Consider the following 26,648-nt stretch of genomic DNA (forward strand, 5'->3'; position numbering starts at 1 on the left):
CAGCTGATCAAACTATTTTTTCTAGGAGGACAGTTTAAATCACGAAGTGACACTAGTGCAGATATTTCCAGCAACCACTCGCGACCACTTTTTCACAATTCTCAGAAGTCAGAAGCTAGTGTATAAAACTGGCATAACCAAGGGCAGTCATGGGAGCCCCTCTGCAAAACTGACACTACAGTTGAGCAGTGACAACTACAATGGTATCACAAAACATGTCTCTCATAATGGGTTAGAAGTGCCTGTCTTCTCCATCCTCAAACTTACTCAAATTCCCAAGCCAGAGAAGGCGGATATATACACGTCTAATGAATTTCAAAGTTTAAAAAAAAAGTAATACTGCTCACATCAATATTACTGACAGCTCTTTTGGCATTTAACATTCCAGAGGATTTCATGCCTCCCTCAGTTTCAATAGGTTTGGGCTCCTTCCAGGAGATCAATGTTTATTGTCTAGAGAACATATAGATTAAAAGTATTGGGCTGCTCACATTTTGGATGGCACACTATAAAGCTCCACTGGCTTCACAACCATATTCACACGTGACCAGATCTTAGAAATAGGTCTCCCACAGAAAGGCCTTTGAAGGAGACCAGAATGGGCCTGTTTAAGGGAATACCTGTCACCCCCTGCCTTCACATGTGACAGGATGGACAAATAGTCACACTACACTTGCTTGATAATGCAAAATGGGTCCTCAAAAAACATTCAGTAGATCAAAAGGCAGATGTGAATATGCCCTTTACTACAGTCACATCTGACACGAAAACAGAAGAAAACGAATAAATGACGGCCCAAAAGCTCATCTTGTAGGAGTAAAGTAAAAAGTGCAATAAGTAATGAAAAAAGTAATCCGGGGAGGGAGGGCTTCTTCCAGTTACTTCAGGGATACCCATTGCCAGTTAGGAGGACTAGACTGTCAAGGTGGGAATCCATTCTCTACCTCCCTTCCATGGAAGGGACATATTAACATACACAATAAAAAGGGTACAATATAGCTTTCTTGCATTCAAGTTCCACAAAAATGGCTGCTTTACTTTGCACCTGCTGCATTTTTGTTTTTAATTTAGCATGGCCTAATGCATGTTTCATGACAGTAGTCTATTTGCAAGACTCACAAAAACCAAGATGGGATACTGGTTTACTACACATTCTTAAAAAAAAAAAAAAAAGAAGAAGAGTCACCCTTCCTCTGTCCCAGTGAACCCCTGAAGTAACAAGTAGCTCTTCCTTTCCACTATCCGGTAAGGGGCGGTATATCTGTCTGGGCCAGTCTACCAGGAAAAGAGCTAATGCCAATTGCGAAGGGCCTTCGCCCGCAAAGCTCCACTCTAGGGACTTCCAGAGCACATCCCTACAGATGCCACCTACAGGACGCATGAGTTAGGGGATGAAAAGCAACAGTTGCACCAAGTGCATGCTCTAGCACTCCAATAGTCATTTTCATTCCCTACTGCTGATTTTTCCCATTTTGATCCCTTCGTGGCCTCCCCTCCGACCCCCAACAAAGACTAATATGAAGCGCCCAGAGACAATGTGAATAATATTGTAAAAAAATAAAAATATATATATATTTTTTTAAACTACAAAATAAGCGGTGTCTGCTATTGTGCTCGATAACTAAGAGGAAGAAGGAAAGCTTACATTTGTTGGGCAGAAATAGAGTAGGGCAAGGAAGCGATTTTCTCATATTCGAAGATGCAGGAAAAGTTGATTGAGACATTTGAAGAACGGACCACCATACCAGTCGGCAGTGGCAGATCAGCCTGGATCTGGTTAGAGTAAATCAAATGGGATCCGTTTACCTGTGGAAGGAGGACAACAAAAATAAGCATTAGTCTGCAGTTAATACATCTAGCAGTAAGCTTATGCCAGCCTCCTCCTACACTCACATATGTATCCACAACCTGCGGTTAAAACCCCAGAGTATGCCCCATCACTGGTCAAGATAAGGTTCCTTCATAACTACATCATGGAGTATCCCTCCCCTTCCCCACCTAAATAAGCCCTGGCCACATCCTCGGGAATTGGATGTGTAACATCCAGGTGCATTTTACAATAACTTGCTGACTCGTCCTAACCAAGGTATATAACTCTTTTTCCATGTGTTGTACTTTTCTGCAATTTCTCACCAAGCTTTGCTATCAAACACTTGGTGGCATCATTTTACTTGATTTGACAACAAGTTACTAAACCTACTTTGCTGTTATGGCTTTTCATATTGCTTCGAAGGACTGTAGGCCCCTCTGCAAGCAATTGTTTAGTATTTTGACGAAAGTAGATACCAGCAATTTTATCCATCGGTATTATATCTGCCACTTGGCTTAATCCAACTTTAATAATGCTTCAGATCATTAAAATGATGCTCCAACAACCACATCAGTCCAAGCACTAATCACAGTTCAATTCACGACACCCTTAGAATTTACATTGAAATAGGACTGTTTAATGTCCACAACACTATTGAGTCGCATTTCAAGTTAAGAGCAGAAAGACCATCACATTTGAGTGAGGACTCCAAACCTCCCCAGATTTACTTCCCCCTTTAGTAGCACAATTGGGTTCATCATATTCGCTTGTCTTATTTTCATATTTCTATGAGGAGTTAAAATATACCTCCTTAAAGAATAAGTCTGTTATACACTCTTCCACACCCTTCCCTTGATGGGGATATTGGTTCACTTTTCCAAACTACACAGAAATATTTTTTCCCTTTTTTTTTATGGAAAATGTTTTTTAATGGAATGTTGCTCCACACCCACCACTGCCGTTAAAATGGGCAATGCCTAGCAACTCAAACTTGAACATTTCTGAAACTTAAGGTCAGTGATAGCTTGCCCAAACCTCCCTATCGAGAGATTCTGAGATGAATGAATGACTGATGTCCCACTCAAGGTTGCTACAGGTCCTGCAAATGACTTTCACAAACCCATCTTGTACCTTTCTGACAAACAGCCACAGGAGGCATTGGATGAGGTCTTTGACTGGACAGCTGCCTTTATGTTGTGTATCCGTTAATATATGGATTCCAGTATCCAAGATGCACCAAAAGACTGAAGAGCTGCAATCTGGATTGCTTTTGAGATTGTGAATGGCACCTCCTTCAATTATTTTACCTTAAGTAGGTGGTGATATTTCATTTTAGCTTCTACCCTTATTCACCCAAGCATGCAATTAAGGTAATACAGAAAATGAGGACGCTGAAGAAGGATGCACATGGGCAAATTAAATCCATCGTAACAAGTACAGTTAAACTTGTAATATGAATATACATTTACATGTTATTTATTTGGAAGCTCGGTAAAGTAATAACCATAACAATTTTGTTCCTTCGGTTTGCTGGACAGTGGTGTAACAAAAGTCCCCGCAGTGCGGGGGAGGGGGGAGCTGAGCTCCAGGGGACCCCCTCAGCAAAGTGCTGACAGCTCCCGAGTGCCTCCAGATGGGAGGGGGGCCTTTGATGTACTTTGCAGAGGGGATCGGAGGGGGGGTCAAGTTTCATTACAACACTGGTGCTGGGAATGGTACGGTGGGTTGAACCAGATTGGTTAGAAGCAGAGTCACAAGTCATAGGTTTAGCCCCTGAACCAGTCCTTGTACACGTCACTTGAAGGTGATGCTAGACAGTTGTTTTCAAAGGTTTCATGAACCACAAGTGTTCAGATGGGAGCTTAGGGTTTTGGCACTCCTGTTATGCACCACATTTCATCCTTTTGTGAGGTCAGCTGGTCATGTGGGTGGATGCTAATTGGATGTTCCAGGCTGGTGTGCAATGCGGTGCCAGTTTTATCAGTATCGGGGTTCTTACTCTTAAATATTTATATTATAGTAATATCTTATGCCAATTTGTACCCAATTGCCAATTTTCCATTTCTCCTCCTATTGTACAAAAGACTTACAATACATTTATCAATTACTGTATTTGAGACGTGAGCTTTTAGAAATAGTGAATATAATTCATATTATGTTTAAATGCCCTAGTAAATAAATTCAAGGGTAAAACCTGGCCTAGAATTTTAAATGTTCCTCCACATAGGATGGGTGACTATGTGCCAACAGCCATTTTGATTATACTAAATGTTTGATATTTCAGTGTAGATGTGCTTCTTCTGGAGTCAAAAAATGTCCTCTCACCAATTGTATATAGGTGGGTTGTATAATACCTGATAGTAAGCATCTACAGGCGACCTAGGTTTAACTAAAACTAAAGTAAATATAAAAAACTCCTGGGTGAATTCACATCAGCAAGGCAGTTGAAGCTTCTCCGCATCTTTCATTTGGAATCTCACATCCAGTCCTTTGCCTCACCTGTACTTGAGTCCCGCAATCTGTGCGGTTCACATGGGTAAGCTTGGCAGACATGTAGATATGGCCTCCTAGAGTCACCTCTGCGAGCTTACAATTAGCATGGTTTAAATGGAGTACACTTGTAGGTGTGCCATAAAAATCAAAAACATCCTTGATCACCAAAACAGTCATCTGGTTTTCCTCACAGTTTAGCAGAACTCTTATATCTGGAACAAAACAGACAAAATAGGGATAGATTACCTTTTTTTAAACATAAGTGATTACCACCTTGAAACAAAAGTCTTTATGGTGCCCTTGATGGAACGTTCCATGCCAGACCACATACCAGATTGTGTGTCACTCCATTCCGGCAAGCCACCGTCAAATTGAAATATGGACCAACTTATCTCCCAAAACCCTCATGGACACCTTCAATCAATTTTCTTTGGTTTAGATTGAGCGATCATAAGCAACGTCACTGGACAAACTTAGTTCCGTATAGGCCTCATCACAAGAGCCTTCCTACTGGCTTTTTATTAGGTTCCACAATGAATACTCAAGCAAGATTATCCTTGCATGCCAGCAACTACTTACTGAAGCACATGACAAGTTTGGCAGAACCATGGAGAGATCTCTTGTCCATAATTGGCAATGGAACCTTTAGATTTCAGCTAGGATTGTTTGCTATTTGGCTGTTTAAATAGCATTCACTCTAGAAGCAATGTTGTCCACTCTGCCACATTAGAGATGTTTTGTCTACCTGCTTGTGATTTTTCGGACCTGGATGTAAGAACTCAAGTTCCACCTCTGGATTTCATTATACCCCCTCACTAAGAATACTATTAGATCACATTATAAACCAGCGCAACCCTGGAATAAAGATTTTACTGCAGCACTCTTCCATAGCTTGCACCAAGCAAGCACTAGGAAGGGAGACAAAGCGAGGTCACCAATGAAAAAGACCATAAAGTCAACTAACCTGCACAGACTGGCCATCAAGGCTATGCAATCCAACAACAAGCTGAATGCTGTCCATGCCAGAGTGTTATATTGTTATCTGGAAATCTTGGGGTTTGGAATCTTGGGGTAGAATTTAATGATGTGTCGGTATTCTAGCAAAAAATCATTGTTGGAGAGGGAACGAACGATCGTTGTGGAAGGAGGCTGGGGCAGCTGGTGGTTCAATATGCTGTAACAACAATAAAACCCTATTAGAAACTTACTGAATCAGCCATGTTCCTTTAAAGTGACACTGGTGACTAGCTTCTCTGGATCACCAGCGTATAGAAACCTGAATCCACATTACTGTGATCTGTGTTATGGTTGCAGCCTGTTGATCACATTGTGTGCTGTTGATCAGGTCATGCAAGTTCTCGAAGAACGTGAGGCCCAGCCTGGTGTGTGGAGATTGGGAACTCCTTCAGGTATATTTTGACATGCTGTGCCGCCCTGTTTCTGGGTTCCATCATTTAGAGGTTAGTGCAGTGCCATCCAGCCCAACAGTTCATCCTGAGGCACCGTGCCATCTGTACAGAGGGCAGAGCTGCTGAGTTGACAATATCTGGAACACATACCAACGATCAGGGGCCAACTTTGTTTAGGACAGAGGTGCCCAGTCAGATGCCTGTAATACCTACCAACGGCTGATCCTTATGCCGGGCACCATCTTCGTGGAGGTCAAAGTTGTTGAGATAGTACTCTGCTTCTTGGAATATTTAAATTGGACAAGTGCACTGTATCATGAAGACCATTTTCTGTTGGGAACTGCACACAGGAGAATTTCAGTCATCACATGTAGGTAGTGGCACTGTTTTTGTTGGCAGCCATTTTCAGTTGGGAAGACTGTGTACCTGTGGAGCAATTCACTGTTCTAATACCACGTTCCGATTGGTGGGCATTTATATTTGGGATCTGTTGGCTTGGAGATGCTTCATTTTTGTGCTCTTACATTGTTTTGAGGATATTCAACCATCCTTGGTAAATTCAACACACTGATTAGGTAATATTTGGTGCTTCAATTAACGCAGCTTCAAACATGTTTCAGCCACCACAATGTATTTTTTTTTTTTTTTTTTTTTTTTTTTTAAATCAGAGAAATGTGATCTAGTTCTACCTTGAAAACACTGGAAACAGTTATTGGATTACGGTCTACTGGCTATTTTTGGTGAAAAAGTTTCTGCTGTCAGGAAAAAAGCTGTCTTACTGAAATAACCTTGGTGTGGAGGTAGAAACATTTACAAAAGGTAAGGTGAAATTCAATTAGAGACTGCTGAAGGTGACCCTAGTACTGTTTCTGAAATGCCAGTTTTGATTCTTGAACAACATTTTGGTTCACGGATCAATGTGGTTCTGGAAATACAAGTTCTTCACGAGGGTTCAAGGGAAGATGAAGAGTGGAAATTACATGGCATCCTTGAAAATGTTGGCACAAACTTGTGATTGAGAATCTTACTGATGCACTAATTAGGAACCGGTGAGTGCAGGAAAAGCTTCTCACTAGGAATACTAATTTGAAGGAGGCTGTAGCCTTTATAAAGGGCATCGAAAACTAGGATTTGTGGGTGTGATGGGTGAGAGAAGGAAAACATGGTACTGGAAGTATGATTAATATTAAAGAAATTGCTAATGTCAACGTGCTGAAAGTATGAGTAATATTGTTAAAGAAATTGCTAATGTCAACATTGAAGCAAGGTGTGTGGAGAGCATCAAGGAGGAAAGTAAAGATGTCAAAAGTAAGAAAAATAATGAACAGCGTCACAGGTGTTCTCTGTGGAAGTGAAGGTCAGCTTTCAAGAATGTTTTGCCAGATTTGCAACTATGCTTGTGTATGCTGTGGTGGTTATGCTAACAGTTCAGCATTGAGTGGTATGGATGCTGAAACAAAAATGTTGTTTAATATTCGGGATGATGGTGTAGTTGATGGTGAACGATTGTTGATGCAGGGGTGTGAAGCGGAAATTGGTGATAAAGTATCATGGTTCTGGCAGGCTCAGGATCACCTTACACCACGACAGGAGATTAGAATAGGGACAGTATATTTTGAGGGGATATTAAAGAGTTTTCTCCTCCTTATATCAATCCTGTTTGCTACGTTGGTGTGAAGATTGATGTCCTGAGTTTTTCTGTAATTAAAATTTGGTTCAAAAACAGGGAAACTGTGGAAAAGGTGTGTAGCCAAACATGGTGACAATTTACTGGGATGGGGACACAAGGGTGACATGTGCATCACATTGAAAACCAATTCACTGTAATGTGTGATGCTTGTCACGAATGGTGAGATGCCTTGTGAATTTATGAGTTTCTGAGTGTTTGATTTGAAGTTGGGCATTGTCAAACACTTTCAATACAAGATAAAATTGAAACAGAGTGCCATCCCTTGTGTGTCGAGGATGAGAAAAATGCTGTATATGCAACATCTTAAGGAAAAGCTGCAGATATTATTCTACTTAGGAATAATTGAAGAGATGAAATCAGGAGTGGCTTGCTCCTGTGGTTTGGTACAAAACAATGGGGGGTAAGAAGATAAGAATGTGTGTGCAACTCCGAGGGTTGAATAAACATTTGAGTGGATTGCCAGCCACAACCTAATATTTCTGAAACCATGGCTTTGGTTGAGGATGCAAAGTTTTTTAGCGTGATAGACCTCTCAGTCTCTCATCAGGTTCCACTGCATCCAAGAGTCAAGGAATCTTACATCATTTGTGACTCTTTTGGGGGCTGACAGATTTATATGTATGCCACTTGGCCTGGCATCGGCTGCAGCATGCTTTCAAAGGGTGATAAAGAGGGTCTTCCCAAAGTGTTATTCTTCCAAGATGACATTTTGGTTTATGGAAAAGATCAGAGGGAACACAATGCATCACTCAGATCTGTTCTGTGTAAATTACAAGAAGCGGGGCTTACTCTTAAAGAAAAAATTAAGTTCCGGGTAATAACAGTTATGTCCCTTGGTCACACAATATCTGGTGAAGGAGTAAGTCCTAACATGGATTTAGCTAAAAGTGCTGTACAGGCACCTTCACCATTTAGCAAGGACCAAGTTTGTTCTTTCCTTGGGCTGGAAGAATTTTGTTGTGAATTTACTGCCAATTTTGCCAGCCTCTCACTGCTATTGAGATCTTTGTAAAAACAAAGTGAAATTTGACTAGAACAATGAATGTGAATCAGCTGTTAAATGCATAAACATATATTGAAGCCTTACCAACATCAGGTCATTTTTACTGTTGCAAGAAAAAGAAAACTGTCCTTTCAACTGATGCAAGTTTGAGTGGATTGGGGGCAGTATTGACTCAACATGTGGATGGGGAACAGAAGGCAGTAGCTTTTGCTTTACACTCACTGAAAGACACTGAGTAGCGCTATTCAGTTATTGAACATGAGGCACTGGAGGTTTATTGGGCAGTACCCTCCATTGTGAGGTCTGATCATTGCCCTTCGACCTAACTTTTCACTAGAAGGTCGTACATTTTCTTTTACCCAGACTAAGAAGATGGACAGAGGGTTTTAACAGATTTGAATTCAGTTGTGGAAGTACGCTGCTGACTGTTTGTCCAGATTCCCTATTGAAAGTGAGAGTACTTTGGATGATGTGCATTTGCTTGGATAAGTGAGAATGAAGTTAACGATGGAGAATGGACTGATGCCCTAGCAGAGGATAAAGAGTTGCAAGTGGTGAAAGAATATATAGTAAAAGGATGGCCAGAACTTAAGGTAGTGTCTCAGGAGCTGTGGAGATTCTGGAATGTGCCTGAGGAACTTTGCATTAGGGACATTAAGATCAGTAGAGGTGATATGGCAGTTCCACTGGTGGTTTTAAGGGGAAAAAATGGTCAATCTAGCACTTAATGGACATCTGGGTAGGGACTTTGCTAAACCTAGACTTTGTGAGCTATTGGTGGCCAAGAACAGATCACCATGTTGGACCTGCGGTCCAAAAAGGTTTTTTGTGTGCGCAAAATGTTCCGAATAAATTGGTACGGAATGCTCCTTTAGCAACAGTGGAGATTTCATTCCAGCCTCGGTGGGCCTGGCTCTAGTAGATCTGCAATGGAGTTCACAAGGAGACTCATGGCACAGTGGTTTCCTGATGTAGGTGTTGTGCCAGTTGTTCCAGTTTTTCCAGTTTTTTTCCCACTATTCAGTGCCTGGACATCCCACCATACTGTGCTTGAAGACCGATGGAAATTTGTTTGATCAAGTGTTCTTCACATGCTACGTGTTTAGGAAAATGATCGTTCACAGATCACCACATGCGAGAATTTGAATAAAGCATAAGTGTCACTTAGATATTTGTATTCTTGTTAATTTGTTAGTTTGGCATTAATGATTGTATATATTCATTTTATTTTTTATGTTTCTTGTTCTTATGCATTGATATTACATATTTTGTTATTAAGGGGAAAAGATGTGTTATACCGTTATCTGGGAATCTTGGGGTTTGGAATTTTGAAGTGGAATGATAGGATGTGTTGGGGGTTCCTGCAGATTGAAGGAACGATTGTTAGAAAGGGAATGAATGATCATTGTGGAAGGAGGCTGGGGCAGCTGGTGTTCTGATACGCTGTAACAATAAAACCTGATTAGCAACTTACTGAATCAGATGTGTTCCTTCAACGCAGCACTGAGATGAACAGGTCTATCTGGATCTAGCAAGATTCATCAAACAGCCATCACCTGTCAAACGCTGGGAAGGTATTCTGAAGCAGATTGATAGCTAGGGTAAAATATTCTTGCTCCATCTGTGAGATCAGGGTGACCATGATCAGCAACAGAGACTGTATACTCAAGCACGCACCATCTTGGCACTCTTCTTATCATGACTAATCATTAACTGTTTGCCATGCTGTCTACATTGTCCTAATCAAACAGGCACCGGAAGTAGGGGCCCGGGGAGGGCGTACTGCAGCATCCCCAAAATAACCATGCTGGAGTTCCAAAGGTGAATGAGCAATAGAGATGCCTTTAAATTTAATTTTCATCTTGTCACATTGCTGCATGCATTTAAAGACAAGGGTCAAATGTCAGACTATTGCATCAGATAAACTGCAGATTATTCTTTTGGTATTTACTTTTCTTTCTCAGACGGCAAAGTGAGGATATTGTAAACTGAATTATCTGACTATCTTGTGGTGTGAAAGGAAAGCCTGTAGGATGTCATTTTGTCTAACATACCATTTAAATCCTTATATACACATTGTACACATTTCAAACTAAAACAGCATTTAGGAAAGCACAAACAAAGTTCTTTTGTAACTTTGAAGTGAAATGGAAATAAAGATTTAAACAGGAATAAAACAAATCAGAACACTTTTCTTGGCGATGCACAGATGTCATTTGCTGAGACAGGATTCACACACAGTATCATTTGTGCCCAATAAAGTTTTATCAGTAAAATTGCATGCCTGTACAAAATTAGTAGCTATTACAATGGAAAGTGTGGTCTGTAAATTACAATGTGCTACCACACCATGTTTTAGTAATATATTTGCAACAGTGTACTCCAAAATGCAACACCAGTTATTACTACACCCTCAACATTCGCACGCTGAATGGGCGTGGCTTATTAGCAACTCTTGCTCTTTGTGTGGCGCTTCGATTTCCCACAATCCCTAGGAGTTCAGTGATGTAACATTGATGGCAGCACCCCAACTTTTAAAATTGTTCCAGTACCACTAATCAAGCAACATTGACCTCCTAGAGGGACTGCCCTCTCCTCTGCAGGATCACAAAATAAGAAATGAGACCTACAGAACTACAGCACAGTATTTGGAGGGAGACAGACTCTGCAGTGGAAAAGGAAAACATTGTATTGGTCTTGTACTACTGAACTAAGGAATATTCTGGGATGGAGACGGCAAATAAGCAGATACATACCAGCATATGTGACTGATGATATATTGGGATAGGTGGCATGAATGGGTAGAGTAAACAGACTGCTGTTCCACACTCCTGTGCGTCAGAACCATTTGATCTCTTGATATAACTGAACAAAAAGCACAGCACCATCAGGAGTTTAGCACGGTGCAAGTGTGTACTGCAAGGATCAGAACTGAGAATTTTGCCTTAGATTGCTCTATACATTTTAAGAAAGAAAAAAAAAAGCAGCAAAAAAATGTTTGATTAAACACTAGTACCTTTCGTCTCCCTGTCCACCCATAAAACCTTTTTAGCTGCACATTCCATGCTATCTATTATTGCAAACCCTGCATCAATACTTCATTGCAACCTGAATGGACAAATTTCAATGGTATATTCCCAACAGAAAACTGCGATCGAAACAGCCAAGAAAGTGTCTGTTCCCAAAACTAAGAAATTTTCCTAGGGGGAGAAGTTTTGTCTACTCCTGCCTACTCTGGAGCCAGTTGCCCAGGCACCTTAGAGGACAGCCAAGTTTGAGAATTTTTAGGAAGCATCTTAAAACTTGGCCCTATTCCATCATGCTACTAATGTTATATTCTCATCTTATTGTTACTTACGTGGCACTACACACGGTTGACCTCATTCTCCCTTATTTATTTTGTGCTTAGAACCCCTTTTAATAGTATCTGACATAATGACATCAAAGTTGTTGATTTCAGCGGTGAAATTGTCAAACATTGTGCTTATGTTTATATTATATATATATATATATATATATATATATATATATAAACTTCACTCATCTATCACAACATTCTTAACCCCTTGATTCATGGCTGACCCTGGGAGGCATATAAAGGCCCCTTTGGAGGGATTATTATATTTTAAACTCTGGCTCCCCAAGAAGAGTTTCCCAGGCAGCCAGTGTCATTTTTCGTCTTTAGTGTAATGGCAATCAGCACGCGGGGCACACAAATATCATTACACTAAAGTGAAAGGAAAACGATCTGAGGCTAGTTTTACTTTCACTGGATCGGGGGGCATAGCTCAGTCCCACCCCACTGCCCGAGCACTGATTGGGGTGGGAGAGGTATTGCTTGAAAGGGCAGATTCTCCCCTTTCCAGTGATCTCTGTTCAGTGGATCCCTGCTTGGGGATAGCCAGAGGGGAGCAATCCCCAAGCAGAGATTGACCCGGGATTGGGGCAGGGGGGGTGCGCGTTGTCCCTTAAGCAAGGGCTTGTGCTCCCCCAGCACATTTGATATTTCCAGTCTTTCTATCCCCCCTGGGGGATGAATGGGGTTCATTAATATAGGAGTGGGGGCTGCCCATTATCGGCATGGACATTCCACCATCCCCAACTAAATATACTTCCAGTCTTTCCACCCCCTCCCCCAGGGGGGCAGATGAGGCTAGTTACCCCATTCTGCCCCCAGGGGGGTGGAGGGGGACAGAAAACTCACTAGACATCAGGGACATCAAAAAAATAAAAAATATATGGGTGGGGTTGCCCATCATCGGCATGTCCATGTCCCCACTCTGCAATAAAATATGCTGGCAGCCGGGGGTGATTACACCCAACCTGTCCCCCTCTGCCCCCCTCTCCCCGGGAGGGCACAGAGCCCAAAAGACATCAGGGATATCGAAAACAAAATACATAGGCATGGGGGGCTGTCTATCATGGGCATGCTCATGCACACACACCCATTGAATAGGAAGATAGTCTTTCTGCACCCCGGGGGCACGTGGGGTGAACCACAATCTGCCCCCTCTGGGAAGTAGAAAACCCCCTAGACACCAGGGGCATTTGAAACAATATAGGGGTGGAGCTGTCCACCAATGGCCTGGCCATGCCCCCTCCCCAAAAAAAAAAAATATATGCCGACGGTCTTTCTGCCCCCAACCCCAACCAAAGGATTCAAGGAGTGTGTGCCTTGCATGGATTTCATGAGGTTTTCGTACCCTCAATGCCCTGCAAAACTCAAACTGTTTGGAATCACACATTTTCCTTACATTTCTGTGATGAAACTTCCGGAATCTGCTGGAAACCACAAAATTCTTACCACATCAGATAAATGTAAGGAAAATGCATGATTTCAGGCAGAGTTTGAGGTTTGCATATCATTGTGTTTAAAATAAAAAGCTCAGGTGATCCACACAAGGCACACCACCCTGGAATCCCCTGGTTCCTTGTTTAAAAAAACAAAACAAAAAAACAAAAAAAGTCTGGTTCATAGCTTTGCATGAGTGGCATCACAGCATGGCCCCAAATACTGCAGCTACCCAGATTGAGAGAAACAATGTAGCGATTTAGGACTGTGTGTCATGGTCTAGCAGCCCACCCTCACATGTGGGGTACTGTTATTATCAGGGGGCAAGTGGGAGCTCAGGGTGGTAAGAAATATGTGCCCCCGCCCCCATAGATTCCAGTACTTTCCATCACAGAAATAGGAGGATTTGTTTTTTTAAAACCAAAGTTTGCAAGGGCTTTAAAATTACCTAGTGAGAGCCATGCAAGTCATGCACCCATATACTCCCCTGCTGGTGGTGGTATAAAAAAAAAAATGTGCAGGTTTAGTGTTTCCCCACGCACCACCTGAGCAAGGGCCCAAAATCCACAGCTTCCCACTTTGCAAAAAAAGGGTCAGTTTTGAGTGGAAAAATGTGATGTATCAGTGTTGCATTTTAGGCCATTTCCTGTCACAGGTACTAGGGCTAGGTCTACCCACGCAAGTGAAGTACTGTTCCTATTGGGAGACTTGGGGAAACGCTGGGTGGAAGGAAGTTTGTGGCTTCCTGCAGATTCCAGACCTTTTCATTACAGAAATGTGAGGAAAATGTATTGTTTAGTCAAAGTTTGAGATTTGTAAGGGATTCTGGGTAAAAAGACCAGGTGAGAGTCACATTTCAACCCACTCTGGATTCTCCCAGGTGTCTAGTTTTCAAAATTGTGCACGTTTGCTAGATTTCTCTTTGTGCTGGCTGAGCCAGGGCCCGAAATCCACAACTATCTTGCAAAAAAAGGATCCCTTTGAAAAATATGATCTAACCATGTTGCATTTTCCTCCCAAAGGTACTAGGTCTACCCACACAAGTCAGGCACCGTTTTTAATCAAAACACATGTGGGAACAGAATAGTAGAATATTTGTTATTACCAAGGTGAATTTGCTGCATTTGTGCCTTCCAAATGTAAGCCAGTGTTTAAGAAACATGACATTTTGAAAAATACCCTCTAAATCGTATGCTGAGGCGGGAACCCACATATTTAGAGATGTACAAATAACCACTGCGTCTAAACTCAATATCTTGTGCCCATTTTAAAATACATAGGTTTCTTTGATACGCAATTTTCACTTTACATATTTCACCATATAAATTGGTCTATATTTGGTACACAATGAAAAACCATTGTAGAGTGCAGCTCAATTGTTGGCTCTGGGAACCCTGGGTTCTCTAAGAACCTACAAACCCCCACAACCAGAAGGGTCTAGCAGACATAATGGTATACTGCTTTTGTAAATCGGACATTGTGACAAAAGGTTGCAGATGAAAATGTTGTCACAAATGGCTTATTCCTACTAAGTTTCAATATTTCTTTATTTCAACAGTTTCTTTGGGAAACCCTTGAGGGAGCTACACATGACCCCTTGTAGAATTCAGAATTGTGTCTACTTTTCAGAATTCTATAGCTTTTCTGGATTACCTATGGGTTTCACAGTGGTTTCTATCACAAACTGGAAGTAGGTTGAGAGCACAAAAAATAGGAAAATAACCTCTTTGAAAAATGCCAAAACTTGTATTAAACAAATAGTTTATTCAGCTCTGTATGTTCCTGAAAGCCGGAAAACTGGTGACTTTAGCATACCAAACCGTTCACTGATGCCATGTTTAGGGAAAACAGACTTATCTAGATCACTTTTTCCTATTTTTCCCCCAAAAACGAAAAATATATCTATAGTTTGCCTATTTTCTCAGTCCCCTCCAAGGAAATCCACAAACCCGGGGTACACCTTTAGAATCTCCAAGATCATGGGGGAAAAAAGGATGCAAATTGAGTGTGGGTACCTTATATAGAAAAACTTTAATGGTGCCTTACCCCACATAGCCAAAAAAGGGCTCATTACAGGGTGGGCAGAGGGGGGTGAAGGCCCAGCAGTTAAGATGTTAACTATAGTATTGTCTTAATTTTAGGTTTGTGGATACAAATAATTCAGGTGAAACAAAGGTTTCCTACTAAATCTGCCTGCTTAGAGTAGATGTTTAAAAAGGCTACTTTTTGTCTAAGCCATGAGAAAATAAGTTATCACGGTATTTGGTGTACCAGGAAATATGTACCATTATTGAAATTCATTTTACTAATGTAAAGGAAAACTTTGGTTCTCCAATCAGCATTGGTCACCTCTTTTTTGTGTTGGTGGGGTGGGAGATTCAACTCAAATATGGTGTTGGGTCCTTAGGTTATATAGATATCATCAAATTCACACACAATTGCCCTGTATATTTAAAAACAAAAACTGGACTTTATCCTCTAAAGTTTCATAACAAAAGGTGTATCAGAATTCCTCTAGCCAAACTCAATCACCCTAAAATAGAAGGCAGAGCTCAATGTCCAGATTGCAAATTACATCTTTCCTCTTTCTGCATTAGACAAGCATCTGGTCTATAAAAAGCTTACATAAAAATATGGTCCTAGATTAGTGGTTTTTTTAATTTCTCTACTAAGCTGTTGCTCGTGTGATCCATTCTGCATATGAATAATCAGACTTTCCTGCAGATACTCCCACTTTTTTTAAATGCAGATCTATTTCATCACATGACAATTTGCTTTCTAAATTACCTCATAGTGTGATTATGTTTGTCCAGTGTTTTATAGAATCCATTTTTAAACCTAGATAAAACAATCTTTTGGTAAGATTGGAATGAAAAAGTTATACCTTAAATTGATCAGTTATTAAAGGGTAATAGTAAAGATTGTCAGACTTAGAGAACAAGAATTAAGGGAGACAAGACTTCCCGATGAGTCAGGAAAAACACCCAGCACAGAAAATGACTTTAATTGGTTTGCAGAAGAAGTATTGTAGCCCCACAGACCCTTTCCATTACACATCTGCACTAGACTCTGCAAGAGTGTACAGTTAATAAACCTTGTTTATGTAAATCCCAGAAGTTGCCCCTCTGGATTCTTCAGTTGAACCAGACACATGAAATAGCCTACAATGTCACCAAAGACTTTGTTCACAGCAGATTAACATTTTTGTTCATGCATCCAGGTCAACAGGTCATGCTCAGACCTGTGTTACGCACACATGCCTTGCGATTAAACCAGAGTCACTGAAACAAGTTTGCACCCTTCTAGCCAGCATGATGCCCATGTACTCCCATGAAGGGACCTTAGACTTACCTTCACAGTAGCTGCCTATAAATCCATTTTTACAAACGCAGATACCCTGCTCGCAAGTCCCTCCATTTTGACAAGGGTAATTTGCACTGCACCCCAGGGGTTTAAGGAGCAACGGGGTCCATGCTGTGGTATGTGCCAGGATGGGCGCTGTGGTTTGTACCCGTGTCCTCATGTCAAGTATGTTAAAGACATGATCAGTTGGAATTCCTGTAGTGAATGAAACAGAACGCATAACATTACACTTACAAGTGTACTTCTAATATTATTTGCCAGTATTTTGTTCTGATCTTGCACAAAGTTTCCTGAATTCAGAAGAAGTATAGCACAGGCACATAAGTGAAACTCCCTTCACACTGCAAGGTTTTCTTTGATAAACCATGCATTACTCAAATGTATTAATTTGTGCTGAATAATGCAGGTGGTGGGCGCTGACCATCATTTTTGTAGACAGGGACTTTTTTTTTTTTATCATCAAGCCGTGACCCAGAGCAAGGGAGAGAAAAACTGACAAAGGAGAAAAGTGGAAAAGAACAACAAATATAGTAAAAAGTGTAAAGGCCAGGTGAAAAGGAGCCAAGTAAAGTGAAATCAAGGGACGGGAAGTGTAGGGTGGTGGAAGAAAGTTGCGATATGAAAATGAGACCAGGCAGCTTTGGCATTGAGCAACCCAACATTCCAAAGCACAGTCAGCAGGATTAAATAAAAAACGTTGACTCCTGCACCTTTTCTATTTTCTTAAACAAATTCAGTTCTGCTTAGAAGTGATTAAAGTCAACACAACCTAACCCAGATCCATGGACGCAAGTCAGAATTTGATTACTCATAATCCGGTGCAGCTGCAAAACTTCATGTAACAAAACAGTATACTTTTCGCGGTAGGCAACGCAAATCTAAAGATCAACCGCCAAAGAATTGGATTGTATTAAAGTTGCATTTATATAGTGCTTCATACCCCATTGTGGAGCACCAAAGTGATTACAAAGCATGCTACATAGAGGGGAGAGTCCTTGGCTGGCAATTGTTGAATTGCAGCAACCCAATGTGGAAGTGTGTGGGTCTTATGTGAGTGACCGGAGGGTACTCCCATCTTGTGGCATGCTTTGTGGTGCATTTCTTAGAGGTGTCTGAACTAGAAGTCCTCAGGATAGATTACACTTTGCTGGCAGATACAAATTTATTCTACAGATCCTCAGGTTTGTGGTGATTACATAAACCCTTCTTTAATTTATTTTTGTCCTCATGTGACCTGTGCTGCATACTGTAGTTTGAGCCACCTGCTCAGCTTTGGTGCACAGGAAAGAGCCGCCAGTTAAAGTAGGACAAAGGATGGAAAGTGGCCTGGAAGGTTTGTGTTACAGCCATCCATGTGTGCGCCGTAGCCTGGGATGTCAGGTTTTAACTTATAATAGTGGATGTCAGGACCTGCAGAAATGCACTATATTAGAGTCAGGAATGTTGGGCGGATCTCTTCACGTCATGGATAGATTGACTATATGAGGCTCCTTTAAGATGCCTACTATAAGTGTCAGGTCCCTTCTTTCCTTAACTGGTTCGCTTCCTCGGTATCGATTAGTTCAGTGGTTATCTGATAATACACACTGGTCATATGGAAAGTTCCATGATAAAGTAATAGCCAGTGATGCTACAGATACTTTATCAAAAGAATCAATAGTATATGTTATCTTGTCTATAATGATTACATTCGGGTCCAGAAAACTGATCGCACAGATTCAGATCATTGATCTCAAAAAGATGCTCAGTAAGCATCAGTCATGCATAGGGTTCGGTTCCAGCACTCAAGAGACCTTGAGTACTCTTGGGCAGAGAACTCCTTTTGAATGTTCTGTTTAGTGTCAAATGTTCTGAATCGTCCTCACAGGAATAGTCAGATTTTTACTTCCATTTTTAATTTAAGATGCTTTTGAATACTTTGCTCATCTTGGCAGGCAAAGAGTTCCTAATATTGGCAGCTTGCACTAAGGATGATTTTCCACCAACAGATTATTTTCTTGTAGCAAGGCAAGATAAATCTGGGTGCTAATCGTGAATGGTGTGTCCTATTCTGAGATCATTATTGAAGTTTCATTTGTAAGTACTGCAGGCCTGTACTTTAGATGGGCCTTTGGATGATGTGGAGTGCCTTGAAACCAGAGCATTTGGCTATCAGCCTCTAATGTAGTGCTTGGAACACTGCTGTCATGTGTTCGCTTGGATGGAGCTGCAATGCAAGTTTTATTGACATGTTTTGCATCCTTTGCAATTTTCACAGTAGAAAGCTAGAATCATCTATGCCAAGGCAGTTTGCATATCCTGTCATAAAAATTGAGCTTGAGAAGAGCCTGTAACATTTAATGGCATCACATGTGAGGGAAGATACATATTAACATCTACTTTGAGTAGAAGGTTTTCCTTGTAACTTTGTTTAACCTCCGAGGTTAGAGCTAGGTTTGAGCCCATGATACCTCTACAGTGCCTTACTTTGCTAGAGTTTGTTGGAGGAATCTCATTATTTGGGTCATATTATAGAGGGCTGGTGGCTGTTTCAATACCCATAGATCGTGAGCTTCGTTTTTCAGGAGCTGCAATGAAGATGGTTGATCATTCAACAGTGGTGCAGAGGTATCCAAAAGCATCCCTCGTTTCACTGTTCACCCAGTCTACTGGCACTGGTTCACCAGGTGACCAGGAGCTAGGATCCTGGCCTCTATTTCCTATTCAATCAGTGTCCTCATAAACAAAGGCACCTTACACGAGTCTGCAATATATATTCAGCCCATTTTATTGCAGAACCACTGACTCTACACCCTAGCAAGCACCTTTTCATGAGGTAGTTGCTTGAATATGATGCTTTCATTTCCACAGGTTGCTCCAGAACTTAGGGCGATTTCCATGGCATTTGCATTTTTGAAATATGCAAGATTGAAAGCGGACTATGTCCAGTACAGGGGTTGATGTGAAGATTAAACGAGCTGAAGAAATAATGGAGTCTTGGGGACTCTGCAGTACACGGTGGAAGGAGACATGCAAAAATGGTGGCATTGTTACCCTGCATCTCCATCTTTGAGATAAGAGATCCATGTTGGCATGTTTCTCTTCAAGTCTTAGTAGTGTTGTATAATAAATTTCAGTGTCAATGGTAGCAGATAGGATCAGATATAGTACTGCTGCTGCTTGTTTTATGCCCACTGGATACCCTATCGGGTGATTAGCCATGCTTTATAAATCCTGATTGATTGTGAGACTCTAATCACCCTTAGTTTGCTATTAGTGCATAGATGGAAGCCAAACTGCTTCCCCACGAGGATAACGTTCTCAACAAAAGTGGAGATCTGAGAGAAGACCCTACTTTGTATTAACTTTAAGTAATTGCCCATTGGAAATCGGTTTGTAACTGGATGGATTTGATGGACTGAGATGCTCTTCCCTAGAGTGATCTTATGATCTTCAGTTTAGGGTGTAAAGATCCGGGTTCTAGATAGTTGTTCAGTGTTCCTTGCAGGGATCCTGAACAAGTATCTAGGAGAATGCTTTTAAAGATTTTTACTTGGGTGTAGTAAGCTAGAAATACAGTTTGATTGCTTGATTTAAGAAGATCACTAAATTCGGTATTAGATGGCTTTCTGAAGATTTGATTTTGCTGTTCATTTTGGTTTTTAGTTATTTCTGACTTTTATAGGTTGCTTGTTTTGCTTCTCAAGTGGCAATCTTACCTTATCTTGAAGTTTCGTTCATTAGAATTAAGTCTCTGAATCCCTGTGAGTGCAGTATGAAATAGGAGGTGTACTCTGGGTTGCAGAATTCTGCTAAAAAATGTGTAATTCTGTTGAGGGGCATTTGTGTTAGTTCAAGAAGTATAGCCTCTGCTGATTTAGATTACAGATTTAGTGCCCTTGTTGCTGCGTAGGATACTTTTTCATCTTACTTGTTAGAGTATCCTAATTTGCGTTATAATACACCAAGTTCAGTTTCTTTAATTTTTCATTGATCTGTGGCAGAGTGCAAGATTAATAAGTTTAAAGAGTTAAAATCTTTCCAAACATTAGAAAAAAACAAATATAAAACTATTTCAGAAGAGCATCAAGGTAGAAATTGAAGGGGAGTAATTTAAACAAGAACAATAGGCGAATATAAATTAAACAATTATTTTAACTATATCTAAAAGGACCGAGAAGTGCTGTTATGCAAGTTTCTGTATTTGAACTAGGTCCATGTTTTTGTGTATGGCTGTATACTTCAAAGTGGGGTGTACTATGATGCAATCTGTTGTATAACATGCAAGGACTTACTCAGCTAATGAAGCATAATAGCGTGTAAAGTCTTAAGGGTGGTATCCTCTAATGACATCACTAAATCTCACTGTGCCACCTTGATTGATACAATAATGGAACAACATGGCTGAGGCATTCCTGCATCTTTGCGAGTTTTCCCTAGTTTTTTTTTTTTGAAGACACTGAATGTTTTCGCTGTGTTTTATTATGTTAGAACTCTATACGTCTGAGGCCTACAGAAGAAGCTCCTGCACTGGAGCGCTCTTGTTAAACACAGGTCATTCCGTCTCTCAAGCGGCCCTGAAACTGACCGGTCATGGGCTTCAGGTCAGGTGCCTGATGTTAGTAATGAAGCATCAATAATGTACAGCTCATAGGTTGTTCATATCTAGTGAATCATGATCCACAAATCTGTAAGGAAATGTGTATTTGTGAAGCGCACATTTAACCCTGGGAGGGGTGCGTGGCATTTTGGGGGTCAATAACATTTAATGCTGCCTACCTCAGTGGTTCTCATATCGAACAAGGAAGGAAGGCTGCTTAGACCCACTAGGATTTGAGGTCAAACAAAGCTGAGGCTGCAGTAGCAAGACTCACTTTTATGACACCAAATGCTTCATATGCAGGTGACACTATAAACTAACATTCTTCCAACCATGCATGTTAACCAGGCTTGAGGCAACAGAACAAAGACTGAGTCATGCTTCGGGCCACACCGGTGACAGCAATGTGCAATATGAAATGCAAGACAGAACAGAACATGCAGGCTAGTGCCCCAAGCATTGGGTTAACTCGATAAAGCACATTTGTTTTAATAAAAATGATCTCACCTCTAGGTGGTTTGTCCAGAGTGAGAACAACAGACACCAGCATCACCCAAATCACAGTTGAAGTTAACGAATTACGTGCCATCTCCATCTAGGATTTAACAAAAAATGTATTCAAGATCTTGGTCAATATCCAAATGCAGATTTCAGTAGGTCAAAACCAGACAAATTAATTGGGCATTCTCAGCCACCCATTAAAGGGTGAAGCCCATGGGTTGAAGGGTACTGTGGAATTCTAACTGAAATACCTTCTGCAGAACTAACATTTTCTGTGGGGGGGAAGGATTCCCTTAGGAACACAAAAGGCATTCTTTCTCCTCATGCCTTTATACAAGATAAACTTGAATTATTCTTATATATTTTGGGATGTGAACTGGAGGCTAAATAACTGATCTTCCAACCTCGAATCTTGGGTTCTACTCGGCCTCTTGATCAAAACTTCATGCACTTCTGGGCTATTCAGTTTAACATCAGAAGCTTCAAATCGGTGGTTCCCAACCTTTTGACATCTGTGGACCCCCACTTTATCAGTACTGGAAGCCGGGGACCTCCAATGAATCATTATTGGAATACGGGGACCTCCCCCCCTTGCGAGTCATTACTGAAAGCTGGGGACCCAATCTGTTAATGTTTTCTAATCAGTCGCGGACCCCCTGAGGAGGCTTCGCTGACCCCCAGGGGTCCCCAGACAGGTTGGGAACCATTGCTTCAAATAGTCAAGTTGGAATGCAAGTGTGTCAACATCATGTGTTAACAGTGTGCTGTGCAAAACTGTCACAATTACATTAGATTTAAACAATGGCGCAGTGAGTGAATGCTTGCCGCTGCAGCCTGAAGTGATCTGCTGGTCACAAATCCCAATCTAATAAAGAACAATTCATTCTCACATCCTTCGGAGGTTGGTAAATTAATTACCATTAAACTGGGTAGTATTACCAGTTGCGCTTGAAACTGCATAACTGTGGTGAGAAGCGCCATATGCAGAAACATGAACTTACAATTAGTCTCCTGAACAACTTGCTCGCGCTTCTTTTTATATCAGTAATACGATCTCTGCTCAAGACTAATACTGAGTCCGCTTGTCATCCAAGCCACGACTTTCGGGTACTAGGGAATGCAACACCCTGCACCCTAGACACATTCGTAGCGCTTACAGAGTAAGTCCGTACATTATATGGAATGTGGGTTTATGGCCACTATTCTCTTTAGGAGAAGGGAATAGTCACCCTCTGCTAACCTCTGGATTTCTTTGGTCTAACTTTGGACTGTCGATGTATCTCAACCAATAGAGCAAAGGGGTTGGACCAGGTTCTCTAATGCTTCTTTGCAGGACAGGTCTGCCATGTTCCTTAGTATTTAAGCAATCCTGGGTTTGAGGATTGCAACTCAGCGGATTAGAGCCTAGGTGGCAGAGAATCTTCAAAGTGTTTAAAAATCTAGTGCCCCAACAATTTATCAACCAGAAAGGGCAGGGGATATCGGTAACGTAAATATGAGAACTTTAGGCTAAGGACAGGTTGCTCAAAGTATCAAGGCTGGGTTTGAAGGTGGTACCAAGTGTGGGGAGCCCAGTTCCTGGCACAGGTGCCCTCGCAGTAAATAATATTTACAGGCAGGTGGTAGTGCTACAGTAACTCAAACTGAAGAGAGCAACATTTGTTTGAGATGTTAGGGAAGGATGGTGGCGGCTTCTTGCGCCCTTAAATTTAGGGTGGAAAAAAAAAACTCAATTTCCCTTTCTGGGCCTAAAGGACACTTAGAGGTTCAACAAAGATGAGGGATTATGGGGTTGGTCTGGCAGGATGTAGGGTCACCACACACCGAAAACAGATCTGATTCCTGTTCACGAAGTCCTCCAGTTCTATTCAACCCAGTTCCAAAGTTCTCAAGGCTCCTGTATGATTTACTGCTCATAATTATCTTCACACATGCTTCGGTCAGCCAGGCCTTGCTTTTTATCATCCCAGACAGGGGCCTCCTTTTCTCCATGCAAGGCACTGCAGCTTCTTTTCAAAGCAGGTCGCACCAACAAGGCTGTATCAAGAGTCCTGGGCTTGGCCCGGTCATGGATGTGGAAAGGGCCACACAGAGTTCCATTATTACAATCCTCTATGTGGCTGCACAGAACCCATCTCCTAGCTGGAGACCATCCAGGGAAGCTGTAGGGCAGCACGAGCAGGAAGAAGGCTAACCAAAGTCCAAGCTTTGGTTATATTTAAAACTCACCTCCAATCCTGCCACAAGACTTATGGGCTTTTTCTCAAGCTTTTGCTGGGAACAAAGCAGTCAGTTTTCTGCACAGTAGAGGGGAAGGGGTGAGCTTAAGTACTGTTGGATGGCAGATGTTTAGGTCTGGCAGGTGCAGATTAGAGTTTGTGCCAGAAATGTATTGTGCTCCGAGCAGTTTGGAGGAGAACCATAGGACATGTCAGATGTGGTTCAGTGGTCCCAGGGAACACATGTTGCTGGAAATGGTCAGTTTAACTCAAGATTGCAGGTTCCATCAATTCCAACCTGCACATCTAGGGTTCCAACAGTTCATCAGCTTTAATGACCATCAGATTACATCAGTGTCTCTCATTCCTCTGTACGAGGACATGCAGGGATGAGTCTCGGGCCTACGATTTACAGGTTTCCCCAAGGCCAGTTATGGGCTTTGTGTTGGGTCCCTCCCCAGTAAGAGGCAACAGCACAAGCCTTACCCTGTATTTTAATGTTTTTGGACAACCTTAAGCCCAGTAGTCTCTACAGAGGAGCTTGTGAGATTTCTCTCAGCTACAAAGACCAATGTGAAGAAGGGCCTGTGCATATCTGTGTGCATACGTGCATGGTAGGTTATTAAGTGGAGCCTTCCTAGGTATTAATTCCACAGACCATCCAAGCAAATCCAATGGAGCAAATGTAACCCACTGCCAGAATGTATTTATCACTCTCCTATGTCAAGTCGAGTGTAGAGAACTTTGTACCCTTGATGGTCAGTTTAGTTCCTGTACCTTCACAGCCCCTTGCACCAAGTGTTTCAGGGGGTGCTCCCATGAAGCAATGAATTTTGTAATATCAAGGAATGCCACACAGAACTCGTCCAGCCCTGACAGCCCTAAGTTATCCGGGCACTTGTGGTAGGAGCTGTTATACATAGGTTTGACAATTGTTCGGAGAGACGTTGCCCAACACTGCAGAGAAACAAATACTGATTCTGAGCAAACAGTTATGGGGGATGAACAAGCACATGCTTCACAGGCACGCCATAAAGGAGGCAAGGGGAAAGCTCTTGAAAGCATTCAAAGATCTAGAACCTATAGAGAAACATTCCACCAGGACCTGTGTACCTGGAGGATTAGATCTAAGGATGTTACCTCCAATGTAAATATATATTTGTATTTTTATTCTTGTCTGTTTTCCTATAATATGCACTACTGCAGGCCTTCCTAGACTCAACTACTCACCACGAATTGCCTGATGTAGGTTGCCTGTTATTTCCGTTCTGCATTTCAGTAATAAATGCAAACAGACACTTTCATAGAAGAAGCATTAAACCCAAAGGGCATGACCTCAAATGTGTACTCTACATCTACAGGTAGAAAGCAATCTGCCAGAAGACATAAGTGAAATTGAAGGTGCTTAAGCAATTTTTGCTACTCAGCCCGTCTGCTACCTCCTGGGCTCAATGGATTGAATGTGCAGTAGTCTTGTTCGCCACCTTTTATTAACATGGTCACCCCCCCCTTTTTACCTGGTATCTGATGCAATTTTAACTGAAAGTGCACTGGGTTCCTGCTAACCAGGTCCCCAGTGCCAGATCTCTTTCCCTAAAACTGTGTAATTGTTCCCCAACTGACCATACCTTTGGACCCCTATAAGTCCATAGTAAATGGTGCCCCTGGTACCTAGGGCATGGGTACCAAAGAGGGTCCCCAAGGGCTGCAGCATGTATTGTGTCTCTCAGGGCTCTCTCACTTAGCACATGCAGACTGAGTGCAGGCTGTGTGTCTTGGTGCAGCTAAAAGTGAAAGCACAACATGGCATACAGCTTGTGGGTCATGTCCCCTAACACTGCATGCAATATAAGTAAGTCACCCCCACAGCAGGACTTGCAGCCCCAAGGCAGGGTGCTCTTATATTACATGTGAGGGCATATCTGCAAGAGCAGATATGTCCCCACTATGTCTGTCAATTCTCAGACAGTGAGGGGACAGGGAAGCCATTTTAAGTACATTGGCCAATGCGAGTTCCCCAGCTACATGATGGTTTGACTGAAAATAGGGATGCTTGGTATCAAACATCTCATATTATTAAACCCTCATGGATGCCAGTAATGATTTATCAATACATGGACCTAGAGGGCACCTTAGAGGTGCCCCCTGAAAAACCTACTGGTTACCATTGTGTTACCTAACCAGTTCTAACTGGCCAGCCACCACTAGACATGTCTCTAACCCCCAGAGGTGACAGCCTTTTCTGTGAGGAATAAATACTTGACTTAGCCCCAGCCCTGGCAGCCTGCTTGCTGCTCCCACGGATTTGCGCCAAAGGAGACTCGTCCTGCAAGCTGCTGTGCCTCAAAGCCTGGAAGGACTGTCTGAATTCAACAAAGACCCAGGAACTCCCATGGAGTAGTGGCACTGCTTCCCTGCATCTTGCAGGCATCCCAGGAAACCTGAGAGGACGCCAGACTGCAAAAACCCAACACCAGGAAGCATCACTGCACCTGTGCCACATAGCCTGAGTTGAAGTGGGTCAACTGTTCCAGCGTGGGCACCTGCCCCCCCCCAGAGATAGAGCCCACATTGGACTTGCCCACTTGTCACCTGCAGCCTCTGGCTCCATGCCCCCTCAACCGCGAATGCTCCTGGTGAAGAAAACCCAACACCTAAGGACACCTCTGCACCTGTCGCTCCTGTAGGAGAGGACCTAAGGTGTCCCCACGTCACCGAGAATCTCAAGACGTAAACCCACCTGTTGGTTCTCCTTGACTGGACTCCCTGTCCAAAACCGCAGCCTCTTT

At 42.0% G+C, this 26,648-nt stretch overlaps 1 protein-coding gene across 1 annotated transcript in view; it reads right to left on the reverse strand.

Moving 5' to 3' along the window:
- The window catches only part of LOC138267459 (zona pellucida sperm-binding protein 1-like), a 64,386-nt gene that overhangs the window by 20,314 nt on the left and 17,424 nt on the right, over positions 1-26,648 (reverse strand). The window contains exons 2-5 of the mRNA XM_069216404.1: positions 21,647-21,734; positions 16,549-16,755; positions 4,310-4,515; positions 1,646-1,806 (exon numbers count right to left, since the gene is read on the reverse strand). Coding sequence (XP_069072505.1) covers positions 1,646-1,806; positions 4,310-4,515; positions 16,549-16,755; positions 21,647-21,734 — 662 coding nt within the window. The remainder of the gene's footprint in view (positions 1-1,645; positions 1,807-4,309; positions 4,516-16,548; positions 16,756-21,646; positions 21,735-26,648) is intronic.

Source organism: Pleurodeles waltl, chromosome 12 (assembly GCF_031143425.1).
Source record: "Pleurodeles waltl isolate 20211129_DDA chromosome 12, aPleWal1.hap1.20221129, whole genome shotgun sequence".
Lineage (NCBI taxonomy): Eukaryota > Metazoa > Chordata > Amphibia > Caudata > Salamandridae > Pleurodeles > Pleurodeles waltl.